Source organism: Rhipicephalus sanguineus, chromosome 7 (assembly GCF_013339695.2).
Source record: "Rhipicephalus sanguineus isolate Rsan-2018 chromosome 7, BIME_Rsan_1.4, whole genome shotgun sequence".
Lineage (NCBI taxonomy): Eukaryota > Metazoa > Arthropoda > Arachnida > Ixodida > Ixodidae > Rhipicephalus > Rhipicephalus sanguineus.
The window spans coordinates 17726288-17745317 of NC_051182.1; the positions used below are offsets into that span (position 1 = coordinate 17726288).

At 47.5% G+C, this 19030-nt stretch overlaps 1 protein-coding gene across 1 annotated transcript in view; it reads right to left on the reverse strand.

Moving 5' to 3' along the window:
* Positions 1 to 4091: 4091 nt before the first annotated feature.
* The window catches only part of LOC119399315 (homeobox protein unc-4 homolog), a 277227-nt gene continuing 262288 nt past the window's right edge, over positions 4092 to 19030 (reverse strand). Inside the window, exons 4-6 of the mRNA XM_037666132.2 lie at positions 16817 to 17017; positions 12051 to 12268; positions 4092 to 6635 (exon numbers count right to left, since the gene is read on the reverse strand). Coding sequence (XP_037522060.1) covers positions 5987 to 6635; positions 12051 to 12268; positions 16817 to 17017 — 1068 coding nt within the window. The 3' untranslated portion in view covers positions 4092 to 5986. The remainder of the gene's footprint in view (positions 6636 to 12050; positions 12269 to 16816; positions 17018 to 19030) is intronic.

A 19030-nucleotide genomic window follows, 5' to 3' on the forward strand; every position in this document is an offset into this window, starting at 1 on the left:
TCAGTGGCTATGTATTCTCGTGCTCATGGTGTGGACTGTGATTGCGCGATTGTGGCATGGATGATTGCATAAGATCACAGTTTTACCGCAAGGGCGTAGCAATGAATGCGAGAGTAACAAATTGTAACGTTCTACGAAGTGAAGCTGGCAGCGACCTCTTTTGGATCCGATCTCGCGTAGCTCTTCAAAACGCTGGTGTAAGAGAATACGCCCACTTCAGGGAGGGAAGCGGTTTTCCTGCAGACTCTTCGCGTTGAGAACACAGCCCGTAGAAGGGTATACGAGCTGTTGGCTGATGCCTGCAGAGATAGCGCGGGCGCCAGCGTTTCCGTGCAGATCACGACTTAACAGTTACTGCTCGAGCGGCACAGCCTGCACCCGTCCCCCGGCGTCCCTTCATGCTCCTTTAAGCCGGGCGGGGCGTTTCCTCTTTCCGTAAGGAGCGATCGACGGTAACCGCATTCGTCGCCCCCAATCGCGCGCATTTAACCTCGTAATGCTCGCTGGTCATGACTAATAAACGATGTGTAATGTAGCACGTACATGCTACGTGTTATTATTGGCCGCACAAAATATGTAGAAGAAAATATACAAATATACGATGTGCGGAGGGATGTTATCGATGTGAACTTTATACGTAACATGACGGCGACGAGAAAAACTGGTCGATGGATAGCGCAATAAAATATGTTATAGATGGCCCTCAGAAGAGAATGTACGGGCTTCTGTATGAAGAGAGGGCGCTTGAAAAAGTGACAACTTCGCTCTCCTCTTGTGAACTCTTCTTGCTTCGCACGACTCCAAGATTTAGCTGAACTGTTCACAGTAGCGTCTGCTTTCGGTTGTGTTTTTTCAGAAAGCACAAGGAATCAATCAGAATACCTCTAAAGCGGGACAGCCGCCTACAGCTCTCCCCAAGTAGAGTGCCTATACTCTATACTCTAAATCGCTAACCTTTTATTTCTTTTGTGTGCTATGTTCTGCACGTACCGGAACACACCTACACATTTCCTGCGGCAATGCACATATGAAATGCGCACGCCTTTATCTCTCTGTACTCCGTTTATTTTCTCCTAACTTCACGCACTTGCGAAATCCCATATGAGGGGCGTTTGCTGATTTCAGTGCAGAGCTTTGCACACCTTTCAGACTCAGAGAGTTGTGACACACGGGCGCGTATTTCTCAGCTCATAGCAAGCCCTTTTCTGTACATATGACAAAGACGATGCTGTGTGCATCGTATAAGTTTTTACGATTCCTGCCATGTTTCCTATGAAACCCTGCTCATCTCACTTCAACGAAGTTCCAATACCTGTTTTTGTTTGCTTCTAGTCTGGCGAAGCTGTAAAATTTTGGAATGCTCGCTGGTCGTGACTAATAAACGATGTGTAATGTAGCACGTACATGCTACCTGTTATTATTGACCGCAGAGAATACGTAGAAGGAAATATACAAATCCTGTGATACCAGCTGTTTTTCACTGAGTAGAAATAACGTTTGTTCAAGGAAAACTTAAGTAGATTTTTTTCCCAGCGATAGAGGCCCTTAGTACAAGGCTTCTGAGTACAAGGCTGCTGCATTAACAAGTTGAACAGCCGTTTCTGGAGTTCCAGACTTTATGGAGCTGAGCACCAGAGCCTCCCACGGGAACTCACTGGGTTTGCAACTCAGTGGAACCACCGGATTAAATCGAGTGCCGCAGGTAGTGCGATATATGGTGGCGTGTTCACCACAGTAAAGGGCATGTGCAATTATATTGTGCAGGGCACTGCTCGTCTAGGAGGAGGAATTAAGACACCTTTGTCTACGTTCGTCAGCGGAAGACATCCCGTCTCTAGCTTGTTTATTGAGGGCAGGCTTCACTGTTCTTCTCTCTACTCGGTAATATGGCATTGTTAAGTCAGCGGATGGCGGGTATCTGTGCCTGACGCCCGTTTGTCGTCCATGTCCTCGCAAGGCACTCGTCCCAGCAACAGCGTGGACACTTTGATTTCCGGGCAAGGACTCATGGACAGGGGCCCATATACATTTAACCGGTGTCTTCATATGTTGTTAGTAGCCGCTGCGCAACCTGGGATACGCATCGGTCTCTGTGTGCGCTGCGTGCCGCTTGCGAGTCTGTAACTATTATGTTGCGGATGGCCATCGTCGTCAAGGAAAATGTAAGGATAGTCACATCAGTAAAAGCGAAAGATGGTGCTACATAACACAGAAAAGACGAGACTTGTCATCGTGAAGGCCGTTTAATAAAGTGTCATTCCTTTCTGGCAACAAAAGAAATGGTGCCGTGAGAAAAGGAAACATATCTCTTACTCTACACAATCACAACAGACAAGGGGGATGACGTGAAAGAGCGTCGCAAGCGATATTGTAATTAGGTCACAAAAGAAATGCCTCACGAACGGAAGTTTTCTGCCTCTTTGAGAGCACGAAACATACAGGCAAAAATCTTAGGGGTGTGCGAATATTGTAAAATTCTGAATATTTATTTGAACAATGCCCTACTCGATTCGGCGATCGAATCGAATGGTCGTCATTTGCAAATACAAATATTCTTTGAATAGGTTTCTAACTTCTCACTGTCTCTATTGCATTCATTTTAGCTCACAATTGGTCCTAAAGTACGATAGTTTCACACCAACAGGTATAGTGCGAATGTAAAACACGTGAGTCTACGACAATACATGCAGGCAACGTCCCTCCCGAAGCCAGACTTTGCAGACCATGCAGAAATTGTTTCCATTATGTAAAGTGTTTTGTGTTTCAGAGCAATATTTCTATTTTTCCTCGTGCCTCATTCATCCTTCTGTTGCTAAAGTTTGAAATTATAGGACGTGAACGTCGTTCTTATAACAATCGCGAAATAGTAGTTCGATATTCAAAAACTGTTTGAGAATTTTCGATGATTCGGTTTGCGGACCGCTTTCGACATAGAAAATCATAATTCGCACACCCCTGCAAAACACAGAACGACATCTTGTCGTGCCCGTTCAGGGCGCGTCAAGTATATCACTTTGCTAAATTTTGTAAATAGCGCTCGCACTTGCTTGTCCCTTTTTTTTCCTTCAAGATCAACATTTAAAGAAAACGCAAACGCTGTCAGCAATCTTACATTTTCTATTATTACCAACTGATGGAGTTATCAGGAGCCTTAGTTTATCCTTAATGAGGTAAAGCATTCAGTAGCTGCCATATAGAGAAAAATATTTTGTAACGCGGAAGAAAAGTTGTGCATCTGTCGTGCTTATTATATGGCCGCTGTTACACCATTCATAGAACGAAACTACAAGAAAAATATTGCAGCAAAAAAATATGTTTTCTTAGACTGTTAACAACCAAAAACGTTATTAATTTCCTTGGCTACTCTTCAACTGTCAGTTCATCAAGCTCACAAATTTTTCAACTTACCCGCAGAATTACCGTCGCCCTACTTATGTAATGATGTGCACAGGAACACACACGATGGTGCCAAGAGGGCCTGTGTACAACTGTTCTTCTGTAATCGTCTCACGGAAGCGTTAATTCATGATTGGTGTGTCTCAGAAGACGCCTCTAGAGCTGATTTCCGGGCACGGAGTCAAGGAGCACATTCGTTTGCAGCAACAACGCGTGTCGGAATTCTGGTTGAAGATTCTGTCACGACGTGTTGCCGTCAGGGCTATAGTGTTCACGCATTCGCCACCGTTCTTACCGTACGACTTCACAGGGCGATGCGTATACGTCCGGCTTTTTGTCGCCATCATCACCAGCGTGTCTTATGTGCCCTGCAGAACGAGGGCCTCTCCCAATGATCCTCAATCGATCTTTTTCTGTGAGAGCTGGTTCCGTTCTAGACATTCAAATTTATTAATTTTCTCGCTCCACGTAACTCTTCGCCGGCATGGACCGCTCTTCCCATCCCTTGGCATCTATTTCCACGTTCAAACTGACCATCTGTTATCTGCCCTTCTAATGACGTGGCCTTCCCAGTTCCATTTTTTCCTCATATCTACTAGGGTATCTACTACCCTTTTCTATTCTGTTCCTTCACCTATCCCTTTTTTGCTTAAATGCTCGCATTTTTTGAACTCAATAGTACATACCAATTGTTTAAAGCATAGTGTCGCCAAGTTCTCCAATATAACTTGACAGAACGGCAGGATCAATCCTGCAGCGCCTGTGTTGTGTCCTTTCCTGTGTCCTCGTTCATTTTGCGCTGTGCAAATATGTCGATTCTCGAATATAAAATCTATATATCTGAACAAATTGGTTCAACAAATTGGTTGTTATAATGTCTTCTCAGGCCGCTTTCCCGCGGGAAATTCCTTTAGGGCTTTTCTTACTGCATCGATCGCTACGGTTGGAACTTGATGTCTTGTTCAATTTTGCTTTACCTCGAAGTGAGGACGTTTCCATTCGATATGCCTAGTTCCGAGTCCGTCAACCATCTTCATTAAATCATTAAAATTGTTAACAGTATTGGTTCGCTGATACGGCATGCATTATGGTCCCTTCAATTTGTTTTGTTAGGTTCGTTGTTGCTGGTGCCCTTGTTGCTGGTGCCCTTGTTACTGCTGCCGCTATCTCTTTAAAGTTATGGTTTCGTATGTCACTCAGCTCACTTTTATCGATCACTTCTGACAGCTCAGCAAATTCTACTTTGTCTCTTGACGAAATTAACTTCAACTGTTGTAGCTTTTTTTATTATGTCTGTAGTGGTTTGAGGCAGTTTGCTTAATTCTTGTGTTAGTATTTTATGCCCAGTTCTAGTGCTGCGCCAGAAATTGCTTGAGTTACGGTTTTGTTGCTACCTTTGTGTCATCCTTTCCTTCTGTTTCTAAAGCGTTGTACTTGCTCTCCATCGTAATCCTGCATTCCTTGGCTTTTGACCTGTTTATAGAACTCAAAGCTGCCCACGAGCACACTGCCATCCTCCCACTTGAATAATAAATGCGTTTGCTTTATTAGAGACGCAAATTTTCCTTCATCGATGTTGTTGTGGCTTACAGGACGCATGTCAGAATTGAAAACAGGTCAACATACTGATAAAGATGACATAATATCGCTTCAGATCACACAACCAACTCTATCGACTCTCTTTATTGACTAAGTCACAACGCGGGCCTTCTTTGTCAGAGAAAAAAAAGGAAAAAACGTACGCGCTTCATCTAAAGTTCAAGCGCGCACATGCACACATGTAAACAAGCACACACTGGCGCATCATTGCGTGTCATCAACAGCTAATTACCAAGTCCTCGCGGCCTTACTAACCCCAAAGATACCCGCACCTACATTTGCACTTGGAGAGGAGTCGGAACGGAGGCGTATGCATAATAAATAAAGAACAAGAAACCACTATGTCCCTCGCGAAGTCCAGGTAAAGTCACTTTCGCACCTCCCGTAGCGTGAGACCAGAGAATTCACAATGCATGATTGAAAAGGCTCGTTGAGCAGCAGACACAACCACTAGACTGTTCATTTCAAAGATGTGTCATTGTCACATCTATAGACGCCTCAGGCAGTTCCGCCAAAGTATAGCAGATTCTTTTAGTGGTAAATGAAGCACAGCTTTAATGATCACACGCTTCTGTCACGAAGGTGAAATGCAAGCCGCAGTGCACACGATACATACTTCCCAGAAATGCTTCTCTGTGTGCAACTTGCATGGGGAATATTACGACCAATGCCCAATTCTTACAAATCCCTTCTTTGACTTGCAACGAAAACAATGCGCTCAACTGAGTGCTTCACAATTTCATAATGTCATCGCACTGTAAAATTTCGATCGCGACCGGGCCTGCCACCTATTTGATTGCTGGACCCCGATAGGCTTCTTTCCGCAGCTTATGAGTACGAGGCAATCGTGACAGAGCAATTCGATTTAGGTAAGTCTCAATCGCGATCGAAAGTGCGTGTCACCATCGCATAAGTTATGTCTGTGCTGCTCATGGAACCAGTGCATCGTCGTTATGTTGCTGGGCGTCGCTTCGCCGTTCCGTCGCCGTCGTTACCACGCATCCCTTTCGTCATCCCCATCCGCACCGTCGTCGTCGACCGCTACGTGGACGGACCCCGTTTCGTCGTCAGACGCTGGGTCCCTGTTCCGTTCCTCACGCAACGACACATCACAGTCGTCGTCAACGCGAACGTCACCACCACCGACACTGACGTCATCGTCATCGTCCGCCGTTCGCTCTCTTCTGGAGGTCTGTCTGGTGTCCATTCGCGAGGCGGAATCCTCGTCGTCGCAACCGGTGACGTCAGGATCGCTGAAGTCGTCATCGGCTGAGCTGCAGCAGTCCCGCTGCTGCTGCTGACGTTGCTGCTGGACTCGTTCCGCGCTCATGTCACCGTCATTGTCACAGCCACGTTCTTGGAGTTCAGGGCGCACCAGAAAGCCCATGGGTTGCTGGACTACAAGGGGGAAACCGCTCGCTGTTGTTGTTGCCATTGGTAACCGCAGCGGCGTCACGTGTTTCGCCTGTTCCCGTGAGCCTCCCCGAGACGCCAGGAGACTCTCGATGCTGAAGGCGGATGACTTGCCTCCGCCGTTGCCGCCGCTGACGACGACGCCTCCGCCAGGTGGAGTGGTGGTCGTTAGCAACGTCATGAAGCGATGCGCTGGCACGTCAGAGGAGCTGTCATCCGCTGAAGATCTGAATAAAGAGATAAAACGAAAGTGAAGACGCTAATGTGCATGTCCCTATCACCAGTTTCAAATAAATACGTTTGTCGGGAAGATGACCAATAGTAGGATTTGGAAAACTAGAAATTATTAGCGGTGATGCAATCATTGACATCTTTCCCTATTATTCAGAAACCACTGCCTATTATACTTGCAAGATTTTCTCCGAGTTGAACGTGACGCTGAAAGTGATGTAGAGCTACAAAGAATCTTTTAATGACATTTCAAGAATTGACAATGAAACATTTTGTACAAATATGGGTGAAGTTTTGGAGATAACTTGAAATTATTAAGCTTTCCGGCTGTAGTACCGCTCCATTACATCGCGATATGGTTACGAAAGGGTCATTGCTTGGGCCACAGGGCACACTGAATACGAGTCCTTCGAGAGGCACTTTTATTTTTGGAATTAAATGCTGATTCGAGAAAAAAGGCGTTTTCCTTCATTTTTTGTTAGTCCGTCTCTAGAGAAGTTATCTCTGTGGCACAACGATCTACACTGACAACATCGCTGTTACAGCTAATATCGCAGCGGATTCCACACTGCTCAACATGCGCTGAAATGCCAGCTTTTTAGCCCAACCACACATACGCTGCCCAAGCGCGCGCTGTGCGCTCTCCGGAGGCTGTGCATGCGCAGATGAAGCAAGCGTGTAAATACGCGCTGGTTATGCGAACAATCGCCGCGTTATGATGTCGGCCTTGAAACAGCGCGCGTCTTGCGCGTTTGGGGCCCTGCAGATACGCAACTACATGTTTTTACTCAGTCTCCAGCCTAGCCGACGTGTAGCAGCCAATTCAAATGATTTTTCTTTCCTTTTCGCGCTTACTTTGCATCACTGTATGTAAGAGAAATACGCCTTCATATGTATATATTCATTCCAGAGCACTATTTCTAGATATATAGTCATATTGAAGCACTACAAGAGATGGATTGGCTCGTTCGTGCATGACGCGTCATACACATCAAGCGATGTGCACCTTGCACTCAAGCACGCGCTAATGTTAGTGTGGTCGTGCCATGTGATGCGAAATCGCATTGCCCGGCACCAGCTCGACCAATGAAGGGTGGCATATTGCAGCAGTACTCTACAGGTTCGCGCGGCACTTGTCCCTCCGGGCATGACGCACGTGGTGGTTGCGCGTCGGGAACATAGCAGCTGTGTGCATTGCACACGAGTACACGTTCATGTTTTTCTCGTCGTTTAGGCCATGGTACGTGGTGTGGTGTGGCGTGGTGTGGTGTTGTCCGGCATCAACTCGATTGACGAAGAGTGGTCAAGTCAATATTACGCATTTTGAGGCTCATCAACAGCCCGGTACGAAGCGACACCGGACAATTCCTGCCTGTTTAGAGTGTGCGCACGGCGATGCGTGCCTCCTTGGTGGAAGCCGCCACTCACCGCGAGGCGCGCCTGACCTACACGCGCGTGTTTGGAACCGTATGTGTGGTTCAGACTTCCCGGGACATAACTTAGCAATGTAATAATAGTTAGGACAGCTGTAGATTTATGAAGAGAAATCGAAGGAGAGCTTCTGGTAGGAATTCAACGATAGGGTGAGCACCTCCTATTCAACGGAGAGGGTGAGAACCTTCTTTCTGGGCTGTGACAGGATGAGTGCAAATGCTTAAGACCTGACCACACGTACGCGTTGCAACGTGTCCGCGCGTGATCTTCTGACGCGGCGCCGCACCCTCCCTCTATGGAGAGAGAGGGCGCGCAGCTTCGCCTAGCCCTGCGCCCGTCAAAAGGTCACGCGCTGACACGCTGCGACGCGTACCTGTGGTCAGGCCTTTACGCAAGCTGACGTTCCCGCCTCGGCAATGCATTTTTACTGCGTCACGCATATTTACCACAGCCTAGAGTAGAGTCACTGTATATGCTACCTTTAGGTAGCAGAGTTGCGCATCTGTCTTCCAACGCCGCTAGCAACCATGCATTGCGGAGAAGCTGCCGCTTAGGGCAATTTTTTTATTTCTCGACGCCGCCGCTGCAGCGAAGTGAATTAACACTAGCCATCGGCAGCCAATGTTTATCGCCCGTCTTCGACACGCCAGACAGGTTAATCGGCGACACGGTAGGCATGTCGCCTGCAAAAACGAAGTGCGACTTCACCGCATAGCTGTGGTTGCTAGCCGGACCTATGCGCAACTCTGCTACCTAAAGGTAGCATATACAGTGACTCTAGCCTAGAGGGCATTGTAGCCCCACCCAGGGAGCCTTTGTTGAGAAGCTGTATTCGCAAGCATTTAGCCGCATCCGTCTATGCACCTGCGAAGAGTGCTCCAACGAGTTATCTTTAAGGTTTTGCCGCGTTCTAGTTTTGTTGCATGGCACATTGAATACATGTCGTTTGACGACCATTGAGTGTATTTAATTTGAGCGCTACATGTGTGTCGTCTTGAGTGCTAGGAGAAACAATAGTATATGTGTGTGGCAAGTGTCTGAAGGGTGTGTCCAGATAAGATCAAACACAAGGTCCCGGTCAGCATTCCCGATTTTGATGAAATTTACTGTAGGTCTAGGCATTACACCCAGAACAATGGCTTCGCAGTTAGTTTTGCGAAAAAATATTTTGTTCGCCTGAAAAAAATATACAAATTTTGGCAGCAAAAAGCACTTTTCCGCCAATTTCGCGATTTCTGAATTTTGAGCGCACCTAGGGAAAAAACGAGGAACTTGTTCGTCACAATATTTATTCCCCTTAAAGAACAAGTGAAATACAATCTTATGAGTTTTTTATTTCCCTTGCTTGTCGAAGCACTTTTGAAGAAAAAAATCACAAACTTGGCAAATCGCACAAAATACCTTTATTTCGGGAATTTATTGCTGCATACAAGTTAAAGTGATGATAATAAAACTCGGTACATATTAACTTTCATACTTTCGCTCTCTTATAAAATAATTTGCATGGTTTTATCGCTTTCTGTTTCACTCGATAAGTGGGCTGAAACGTAAGTGATTTACCAAAAACGCCGAATTTGAAAATGATCAAGTTTCTCAAAAAGGCCATTTTTAATTTTTTTTAAATCCCTCTGATTGAAATCAAGGACGTCGTCTACAATTCTGCAGAAAAAGACGTTGCATTATTTTGGTTGCTAACAAGTTATAGTGCGTCGAATGTGACCATAGCGGTCGCGTCGTTCGTTATGTGCTCAAACTCGTACATAAGTTGCTAAAAATACTTGTACGTGACATAATCACAAATCAGTAGCTCCACACCAACAAATGCGCAGCCAGGTGACATGGTTCAGCAAGCTTTGTCTTGCGATGAGCCGCTTGAGAAGCCCGCAGCAGCGGCCGCTCGATGCTGCGGGCACTCACATTACATTACATTACATCACATTACATGAGTGCCACTTCGACTGCGGATGAGCCCCGCTTGCGCGCCGAACTACGCTCAGAGGACAAACGAGAGAAGGAATGCATCACTGTGATAGGTAAAGGCCGTTAAGTGCCAACAAATGTCATAACATGCACCGAAAACTCTGTCAGCAATTTCCCAGTGAGAGCCTTCATTACAGCACGGATGTATTTTTTTCCCCTGCTGTTATGCCCGAAGCCGCATAATATCATGACAAACGCTCGACTTGCGTTGAATATTCTATCTGCGGACGCACAACAACACAGTATTCTAAAAGCGGTTCTTTAATGAAGTAAAGGACTTGGATACACTTCTTTTCACAGCCGGCTGACACAAGTGTTCTGGCACGAGATGAACAACTGCAGTTTCAGTTGCTCGACCATCGGAAGCACGTATGACATCTTTCTTTAGATGTCAATGGCTTTCTTTTGTGTCATATGTTGCTCATAGAATGAACCTAATTATTTTAAGGGCTTCAGAAGAGAGAAAGCAGCACATGAGCGCACTACTGGAGGCGCTCACTGGGAAATTGCCGGCAGAGTTTTCCTTGCATACTATAACATTTCTTAGCACTTAACAGCCTCTAACTTTCACAGTGATGCATTACTTCTCTCGTTCGTCCTCTGAGCGTAGCTTGGCGCGCAAGCGGAGCTTATCCGCATTCGAAGCGGCACTCATGTAAAGTGAGCGCCTGCAGCATGGAACGGCCGCTGCTGCGGGTTCGTCAAGCGGCTGATCGCAAGAATAAGCTTGCTGAACCATGGCACCTGGCTGCGCATTTGTTGGCATGGAGCTGCTGATTTGTGATTATGTCATGTACAAGTATTTTTAGCAACTTATATCCGAGTTCCAGCACATAACGAACGACGCGGGCCGCTAGGCTGCCATGGTCACATTTGACGCACTATAACTTGTTAGCAACCAAAATAATGCAACGTTTTTTTCTGCAGAATTGTAGATGACGTCCTTGACTTCAATCAGAGGTATTTAAAAAAAAATTAAAAATGGCCTTTTTGAGAAAATCATTTTCAAAGTTCGGCGTTTTTGGTAAATCACTTACGTTTCAGCCCACTTATCGAGTGAAACAGAAGGCGATAAAACCACGCAAATTATTTTAAAAGAGAGCGAAAGTATGAAAGTTAATATGTACCGAGTTTTATTATCCTCACTTTAACTTGCATGCAGCAATAAATTCCCGAAATAAAGGTATTTTGTGCGATTTGCCAAGTTTGTGATTTTTTTCTTCAAAAGTGTTTCAACAAGCAAGGAAAATAAAAGACTCATAAGATTTTATTTCACTTGTTCTTTAAGGGGAATAAATATTGTGACGAACAAGTCCATCGTTTTTCCCTAGGTTTGCTCAAAATTCAGAAATCGCGAGATTGGCGGAAAAGTGTTTTTTGCGGCCAAAATTTGTATATTTTTCTTTTTTCAGGCGAACAAAATTTTTTTCGCAAAACTGACTGCGAAACCATTGTTCTGGGTGTAATGCCTAGACCTTCAGTAAATTGCATCAAAATCGGGAATGGTGACCGGGACCTCGTGTTCGATCTTATCTGGACACACCGTGAACGCACTTTCTTGCGGGCGCAACACGCTCCTATGGCCTAATGGTTAGAGCATTGCGTTTGTGTACTGAAGGCCACTGGTACAGCTCCATAAACATGTTCTGTCAATTGGTAATCGCTCACTTCATTATGCACTATACTTCGCTGCACGGCTCTCATAACCTGTCATACCTATCGTAGACAGAGAAAGGAGCCGTTGGCCCACCAGGTTACCTTAGGGGCCAAGGGAGAACGTGCAATTTCAACGCTACCTAACCCTTCAATTTTTTATGGATTGAAATAAAGCGTTCATTTCACCAGTCACTTTTCTTTTCTGTCGATTACATGCTGGCGAATTCAAGTTAGCTGTCCACGTCAGTACCCTCTGCCGTGCATAGCATTTGCTTCAGCGGCCTACACTGGCGCCATGCTGCCATATTTCATGGTTAGCTGTTGATGCAGTTCATACGAACCTGGACGGTGGAGCCACGTCTTGTCGCCGGGGCGGTTCGAAGCGAGCCCGGGACAGGACTTCGATGACATCGAAGCCGAGCGTCTCCAATAGGCGGAACGTTTCCGGGCCAACCAGGGCCCGTGGTTCCTTCGTCGGGTTAGTGTTCCACAGTTCGGTTAGCGACTGCTGGATGGTCTCTCTTAGGCTCGCGAGGTTCACACCAGGCTTGAGGCGGGCCTACGGAAATACACGAGCGGAAAGGTTGTCATTAGGCGACCGGTTACGAGCGTGACGGACAAGCAAAACACGGTGACATATAGACAGCCTCTTAAGGTGTTTATTTGACGGCACTCAGCGACAATGCGCAATGGCGACAGTCAAGGAAAATCACGGACTCCCAGTGCGAGTGGCGTCCTTTCAGGAGAAGCCAAAGAAGACGACCCACTAGAGGGCGCTGGAGAGCGCAACCCATTGCTCAGTTCCAAGGCTTCGCTACAATTACCCCATATACGAAAAGGGAGCCACCCTGCGCCCTAATAGCTTACCACTATGAGCGGGTCATAGTAGGTCTCGAGGCGCTCTACATTGACAAGAAAGACCGTTATTAGTTCAGAGTAGCACATTGGCACGTGACCTATAGTGACTTATGTCATGCATGCGCAGTTTCACCATCGTGCAATAAATAGAAGTGAGTCAGGGGAAATCTTTATTGAACGCCCCTCGTAGGGCTTCAGGCGCTCCACGTTGACAATGTCGCGCCCTCGACAGCGCATGTCCGAAGATGGTTCGATGGGTTCGATCACGTAGCTGACCGGTGACGTGCGCTCGACGACACGGTAGAGGCCTTCGTATTTCGGCAGTAGTTTTGAAGAGAGGCCAGTTGCAGTGGTGTGGACCGAGAGCCACATGGGCGCTCCAGGGAGAAACGTGGGCTCAAAAGCGGTGGCGCTACCGCGAATGCTCTTCTGCCACTCTTGTTCATGCGCTCAAAAAGTCTTGGCGAGCTCGCGATAATCTGCAGCAAGCGTGGCTGTGTCAGCAATGGATGCACACTCAGATGGATCCGGCTTGTATGGAAGTATCGTTTCGATGGTGGGCGACGGGTGCCTACCGTACAATAAGAAGCGTGAAAACCAGTAGTGCTCTGAGGGGCCGTATTATAGGCGTACGTGACAAAGGGCAGAATTGCATCCCAATTAGTGTGATCGGCGGCGACGTACATCGAGAGCATGTCACGTAGCGTGCGGTTAAAGTGTTCGGTTAGGCCATTCGTCTGCGGGTGGTAAGCAGTAGTATTGCGGTGAACGACGTCGCACTCCTTGAGAATCGGTTCGACGACTTCCGACAAGAAGACTTCCTCGATCGCTGAGCAGCTCCTGGGGTGGACCGTGGCGCAGAATGGATCGGGGGAGCAGGAAGAAGGCAACATCGCGTGCTGTGAGGACGGCAGCTGGGAGGGCGGCAGTTTCGGTGTATCGCGTAAGGTGGTCTATTTCAAATTGCGATTACAGAGCAGGGGAAGACACGAGACAGAGACCAACGAAGACCAGCGCTCGTCTTCGTGGGTCTCTGCCTCGTGTCTTCCCCTGCGATGTAATCGCAATTTTAAACAGTGCGAGTCATCGGGTGCGTCCAGAACTTGTGCTTGTTCGAAGGGGTTCCACTCTGCCGAGACATTTCCCTCGCACCAACGTAACAATGTGGGCAGCTGGCTTGGTAACAAAAATAGCGGTGCTGCCCTGAGTGACTTCATGGTCGCGAAAGGTACCAGCAACCCTTTCCCAGTGCAAGCGTAGTCAGATGGCGAAACGAGTGCAGTGGTATCGGAGAGACAAGCGCAGTAGACTGACACAGTCGTTCACGAGTGTAGAGCCACTTTGCTATGGTCTTTGGCGAGGATCTTGCTCAATACTGATGGACTGTCTGCCGGCGACCAATGTGAGAACGGTGAGAGTTGGATTGCGGCTGGTGCACAATGAATTACGGCGTCGTGACGGCAGAGAAAATCCCATCCCAGGATGACGTCGTGAGAGCATGCAGTAATTATGATGAACTCGGCGTCGCAAAGAGCGTCCTCAATGACGCCGCGAGCAGTGCATCTTGCTGTAAGCTTAATACTCTGAGAGCTGGCGGTATGGAGGGACTTCCCGGAAAGTGGCATCGTCACTTTTCGGAGTAGCGGCTATGTTTTGAGTCCATAATGGATACGGCGGCTCCAGTGTCGATAAAGGCAGATGCGTCATACGTGTATGACATTCGATGGACTTCGCTGAGGGCTTTCACAGTTCGATAGCATCGCAGCCCTTGCCTCGCGGACAGTGACGACTATAGTTTTCCTGCTCTCGTGATAGAACGTGGCCGCATAGGCGACAGTGACCGACGTCGTGGAGACGGAGAGCGGCGAGTAGATGGAGAAAGGCGGAGGTTGGTCGTAGAATCCACGGCTGGACTGGCTGGTGACGGGTGCACGCGATAGCAGTAACGGGTCACGTGACCGGCATAACCGTTCGTAATGTAGATGGGCCGGTTGTCGGGTTTGTGCCATCGGATCGCCGGGGCAGGTCCCCCTTATATCGCAGGGTGCAATTGACGGGTCGGCTGCTGAAATGACTGCATGTGGGCTGCAGTCGGGGCCTAGGGATGACGGCAGCATACGTAACCAGCACTCCCGCTTCGAAAGACGGTGGTCCAGCGGCGGCTTCGCCGTAACTCAGTGGGGCAGCTTGGGGCGTCTTGGCGACAACTTCAGCGTAACTCGGTAGGGCAGGAGCCGGAGGTTGCTGGGGTACTCAGGCATGACCTCCGCAATTTCCTGCTCACTTACCCGGAGGAGGGGAGGAAGAAGGGTTGTCGACGACTGTTGAACTTGCGGCGGGTGGACAAAGGCCAGGAGAGAGAACTGGCGTGCAATTTCCTCGTGCACGAATGACTTTATATTTGGGACTAACGCGGCCTGCTCAGATATGGCCACCAAGCCAGCAAGCTGACGCTGCCGGCGAAGCTCTGTCTCTGGCACAGCGATATGACCTCGGCCACTGTGCAAGGGTTTTTGGCGAGTAGCATGGTGAAGGCATCGTCGTCAATGCCTTTTATAACATTTCGGATCTTGTCAGAGTCAGACATGGTGCCGTTGGCTTTCTTACACAAGTCGAGGACGTCTTTCGATGTCACTTGTGAAAGGCTCACCGGCCTGCTGAGCTCGCTCGCGTGAGCGCTGTTTTGCTTACAGCTACGAACTGCAGGGCGGCCAAACACGTTGATGACGGTGGTCTTGGAATCGGACCAAGTCGCGAAATCGGACGCGTGGTTGCTGTACCACAAGCTTGCCACCCCCGCGAGGTAGAATACCAAGTTGCTCAACTTGCTCACTTCATCCCATTTATTTGGTATGTTCATCACGCACTGGTAAACTGCGAGCCAGTCCTCCACGTTGTTGCCATCGGCGCCAGTGAAGATAAGTGGATAGCGGATACGAGGGACACCGGGACATGTGATCGGTGCGGGAGGAGGCGCTTGCTGCGCGGCGTCTTGAGGCATTGTAAATGGCAGGGTACGGGATCGAAGTTCCAGCGGATCGAATAGAAGACCAGCACTCCTCACCAATTTCTTAGGGCGTTTGACGGTACTCCGCGACAATACATTGGCGATAGTCAAGACAAAGCACGGACTCTCCGCGCAAGCGGCATTTTTTCAGAAGCCAAGAAGGACGAATCACTAGAAGGCGCTGGAGAGCGCACCAAGGCTTCGCTACAAGCCGAAGAAAGGTGCAATAGCATAGCGGCAAACCAAGAGCAGAAAACCTAGTTTTCTACCCTGCAAGTAATACCGGGACGAAAGAAAGTAAGAAACGGTGGTTTACGGTATGCGTCTTCGTTTCTCACACCTTTTTTCGTTGTCTGCTTGCGCTGATACCTAATGTGAATATGACCCAACTTGCCCAAAAATTAGTTCTGCTATCCTACACTGGGGGTTTAAATGAGGAAGTAAAAATATCAAAAAAAAAGAATCCGCGCAAAAGAGAATGCGTATGTACACTTCCGTAAAGTGGCAAGTGTTATCGTTCATTAGATTCTTGGATGAAGAGCGGGTAAAGCTTGCTGGGTAAAGATTCTTGGGTTATATATAGGTTTAAAAATACAATGTGGTATGAGCTACGCTGTAGTGGCAGTCTCCGCATTTTAGCCACCTAGGGTTGTGTTAAAGTGCCCCCAGACATTGTTCATGATCCATCATTTAAAACAATCCACAAATTTGTCCGCCATCTACTACCGTAATACACCATAAGGATAGACAATCTTCCATCAAAACAGTGGCTATATAGTAGCGGATATGGTGCAGGCATGCTGAGTGACGTTGCGTCCCTCTCCGAGCAAGTGACAAACCTGTGCCTCTGCGTCTAGTTCAGTGACTACCCTGAACAGGTACTGAAAAAAAATGAGTTAATCATGCCCACGGATGAACATAGAAGAATCTTATTGCATGCAGCTCTTGGTGTGAATTGCTGCTCTCTTTCGTTGCCCCTCAAGGTAGTCCAATGCACCCAGAAGCATAGGTTATCCATTTGTACAGGGGGGGTAGGCGAACGGCATAAGACGGAATAATTGTGCAATTAATGAGAGACGCAACAGCACCCACCTTGTCTCACGATGTGCACTATAATGCCAACCATTATGATGGCAAACACGCTATCATAATGGTCGATTCTGTTGATGGATGATGGACAAGCTTTCGATAGGGTTATTAATATATGAATAAGGCCTCGTTAGTGGCACAATAGAGGCCTACCTGCTGCAGCCTCTTGGCCTGCCTCTCGAGCTGCTTGCGTAGTTTCTTTTCCCGCCGGTCCCTCTCTCGTCGCTCGATTTCCTCGGGAGGGATGGGTTCGCCCGAGCAGGTCTGAGGGTGCGCATTGTGGGCTGGTCGACCAGGTCCCTTCTTGGTGTTCTCCTTCTTGCGCCACTTGGCCCGGCGATTCTGGAACCACACCTGGAGGACACAAGTAGACAGGTGCGGCGACTTTAGAAACCGCGGAGACTGACACGACTGAATTCTCCCGTTTAATGGGCATATCAACACTTTCTGGCTTCTGTATTCGAAAGGAGGCACAACGGAACTGCTAAAATTGCTGGCCCTGCCAATGAACATCTGCCTCATTTTTGCATAAATCGTACTTTTTATCCATCTAATAGAGTGTCATAAACAGCTATGTCATGTCGTATTATGAAATGGCGTTTGTAAAATACCTAGACGACCACCTTTACTTTGACAACAGACTTAGGAAAAGAAGGAAGGCGCAGGGAAGAAAAAAAAATCCGCAGATCCCACGCCTTGTGGCAATTCGGTTTAACGCGAAGCAGTCGGCGAATAGAATTTTTTGGCTTTGAGCCATGCGTTAGAGGTGGATCTACATGTTTTTCTTTTTTTGTCAATGGAGGAGCTGTGTGCACATCGTGGGCTTACCAGGCACGCCGACAACACTGGCGTTTAAAAGATAACGTATGGTCTGACGTAACGTCAGCACTCACGCTAGAGCCCGAGAGGTCAGTATTATCGAGCCGAAGTTCACTTTACGGAGCGATGATGTGAATATCATACGTAACTTTCGTTAGCGTATTCCTCCGGAGTCGAGCAACGCTTGAATATTGCTTGCTGAATCACAAGAAAAAAAATTGGCCACGTATCTGCGTGCTAGGCTGCAAATCCCGCCGAAAGATGATAGACGAGCGCTGCGTGAGATATGAGCGCCATCTGGCATACGTCGGGAAACATGAGCTTGTGCAGAGGGCTTCCTTCTTCCGTGGCAGATGGCGTTCGTCGCCGTCATAACGTTGCATTTTCAACGCAGCCGCATTTTCAGCGCAGCTTAATTAAGAAACTAGGGTCTATAGAATTACGTATCTATGTATTTTCTCGTAAAGGAACACACCACCTAATACTTAGTGATGTTGCGCCTCAGATATGCGTAATGTCTGCTTTTTGATCGACAATGTAGACAAGTATGATCCTTCAAGATGGCTGGCCCTTGGGCAAGTGGTTCAACTTTGGCCGGGTGGCTGAATCGGGTGACAGACAGACAAACAGAAAGACAGACAGACAGACCAAAATTTCTGCGTTTAAGTTCCCCAAGAAAGACTATCGTCTTTAATAATGTATAGTTTACTATTAGACTGCTGTAAAGTGGAGCCAACACTGGAACCAAAGACGTTAACCTGAAATGACGCCTATATCGTAGGAGTACACATGTATAGCGTTTATTGCTTTGATATAAAATTAGATAGCCAGCACCACAACCAGAATTGACGTTGCGCCGACATTACGCCAGTATAACGTGTTTTTTCAAAGCACTTTGTAGACCTGGCGTTGGTCTGTGGCACTATACGTGACTGTCACACGGAATTCTTGGGTTCGATTCTTGCCGGGATTCCCATTTTTATTATTTGCATTCGTCGGGTAAACGCTGCCGATGTCGGTTTTTATTAATTCTCTTGCATTTAAATTACCAATGTCCGTTCTCGCCGTCTCTGGGTAGGTATAAACTATCAATCAACTGTGGCGCATACCCGTAACCGTGGCCCGCGGTTTAGGGTATGTGCATGCGTGCCTGGAGGAAACGGTTTGACGACGTACGCGACAGGATTTTCACGTTATGCATGGCATGACCAAACAGTCATATTCGTCAAATGCTCTTACCCTCCCGTGCCAGTTTTGGTCTACACGAAGTTAATGAGGTAATGACGAAAGCACCCAGACGTAGGCGGCTACATAGATAGATAGATAGATAGATAGATAGATAGATAGATAGATAGATAGATAGATAGATAGATAGATAGATAGATAGATAGATAGATAGATAGATAGATAGATAGATAGATAGATAGATAGATAGATAGATAGATAGATAGATAGTGTAGAGGTCGCCACAATTCAGCCTTTTTATTAGGCCGCCACTGGAGCGTGGCGGCCCCTGTTACTTTCATGAGTGCATCATATATGTTCGTG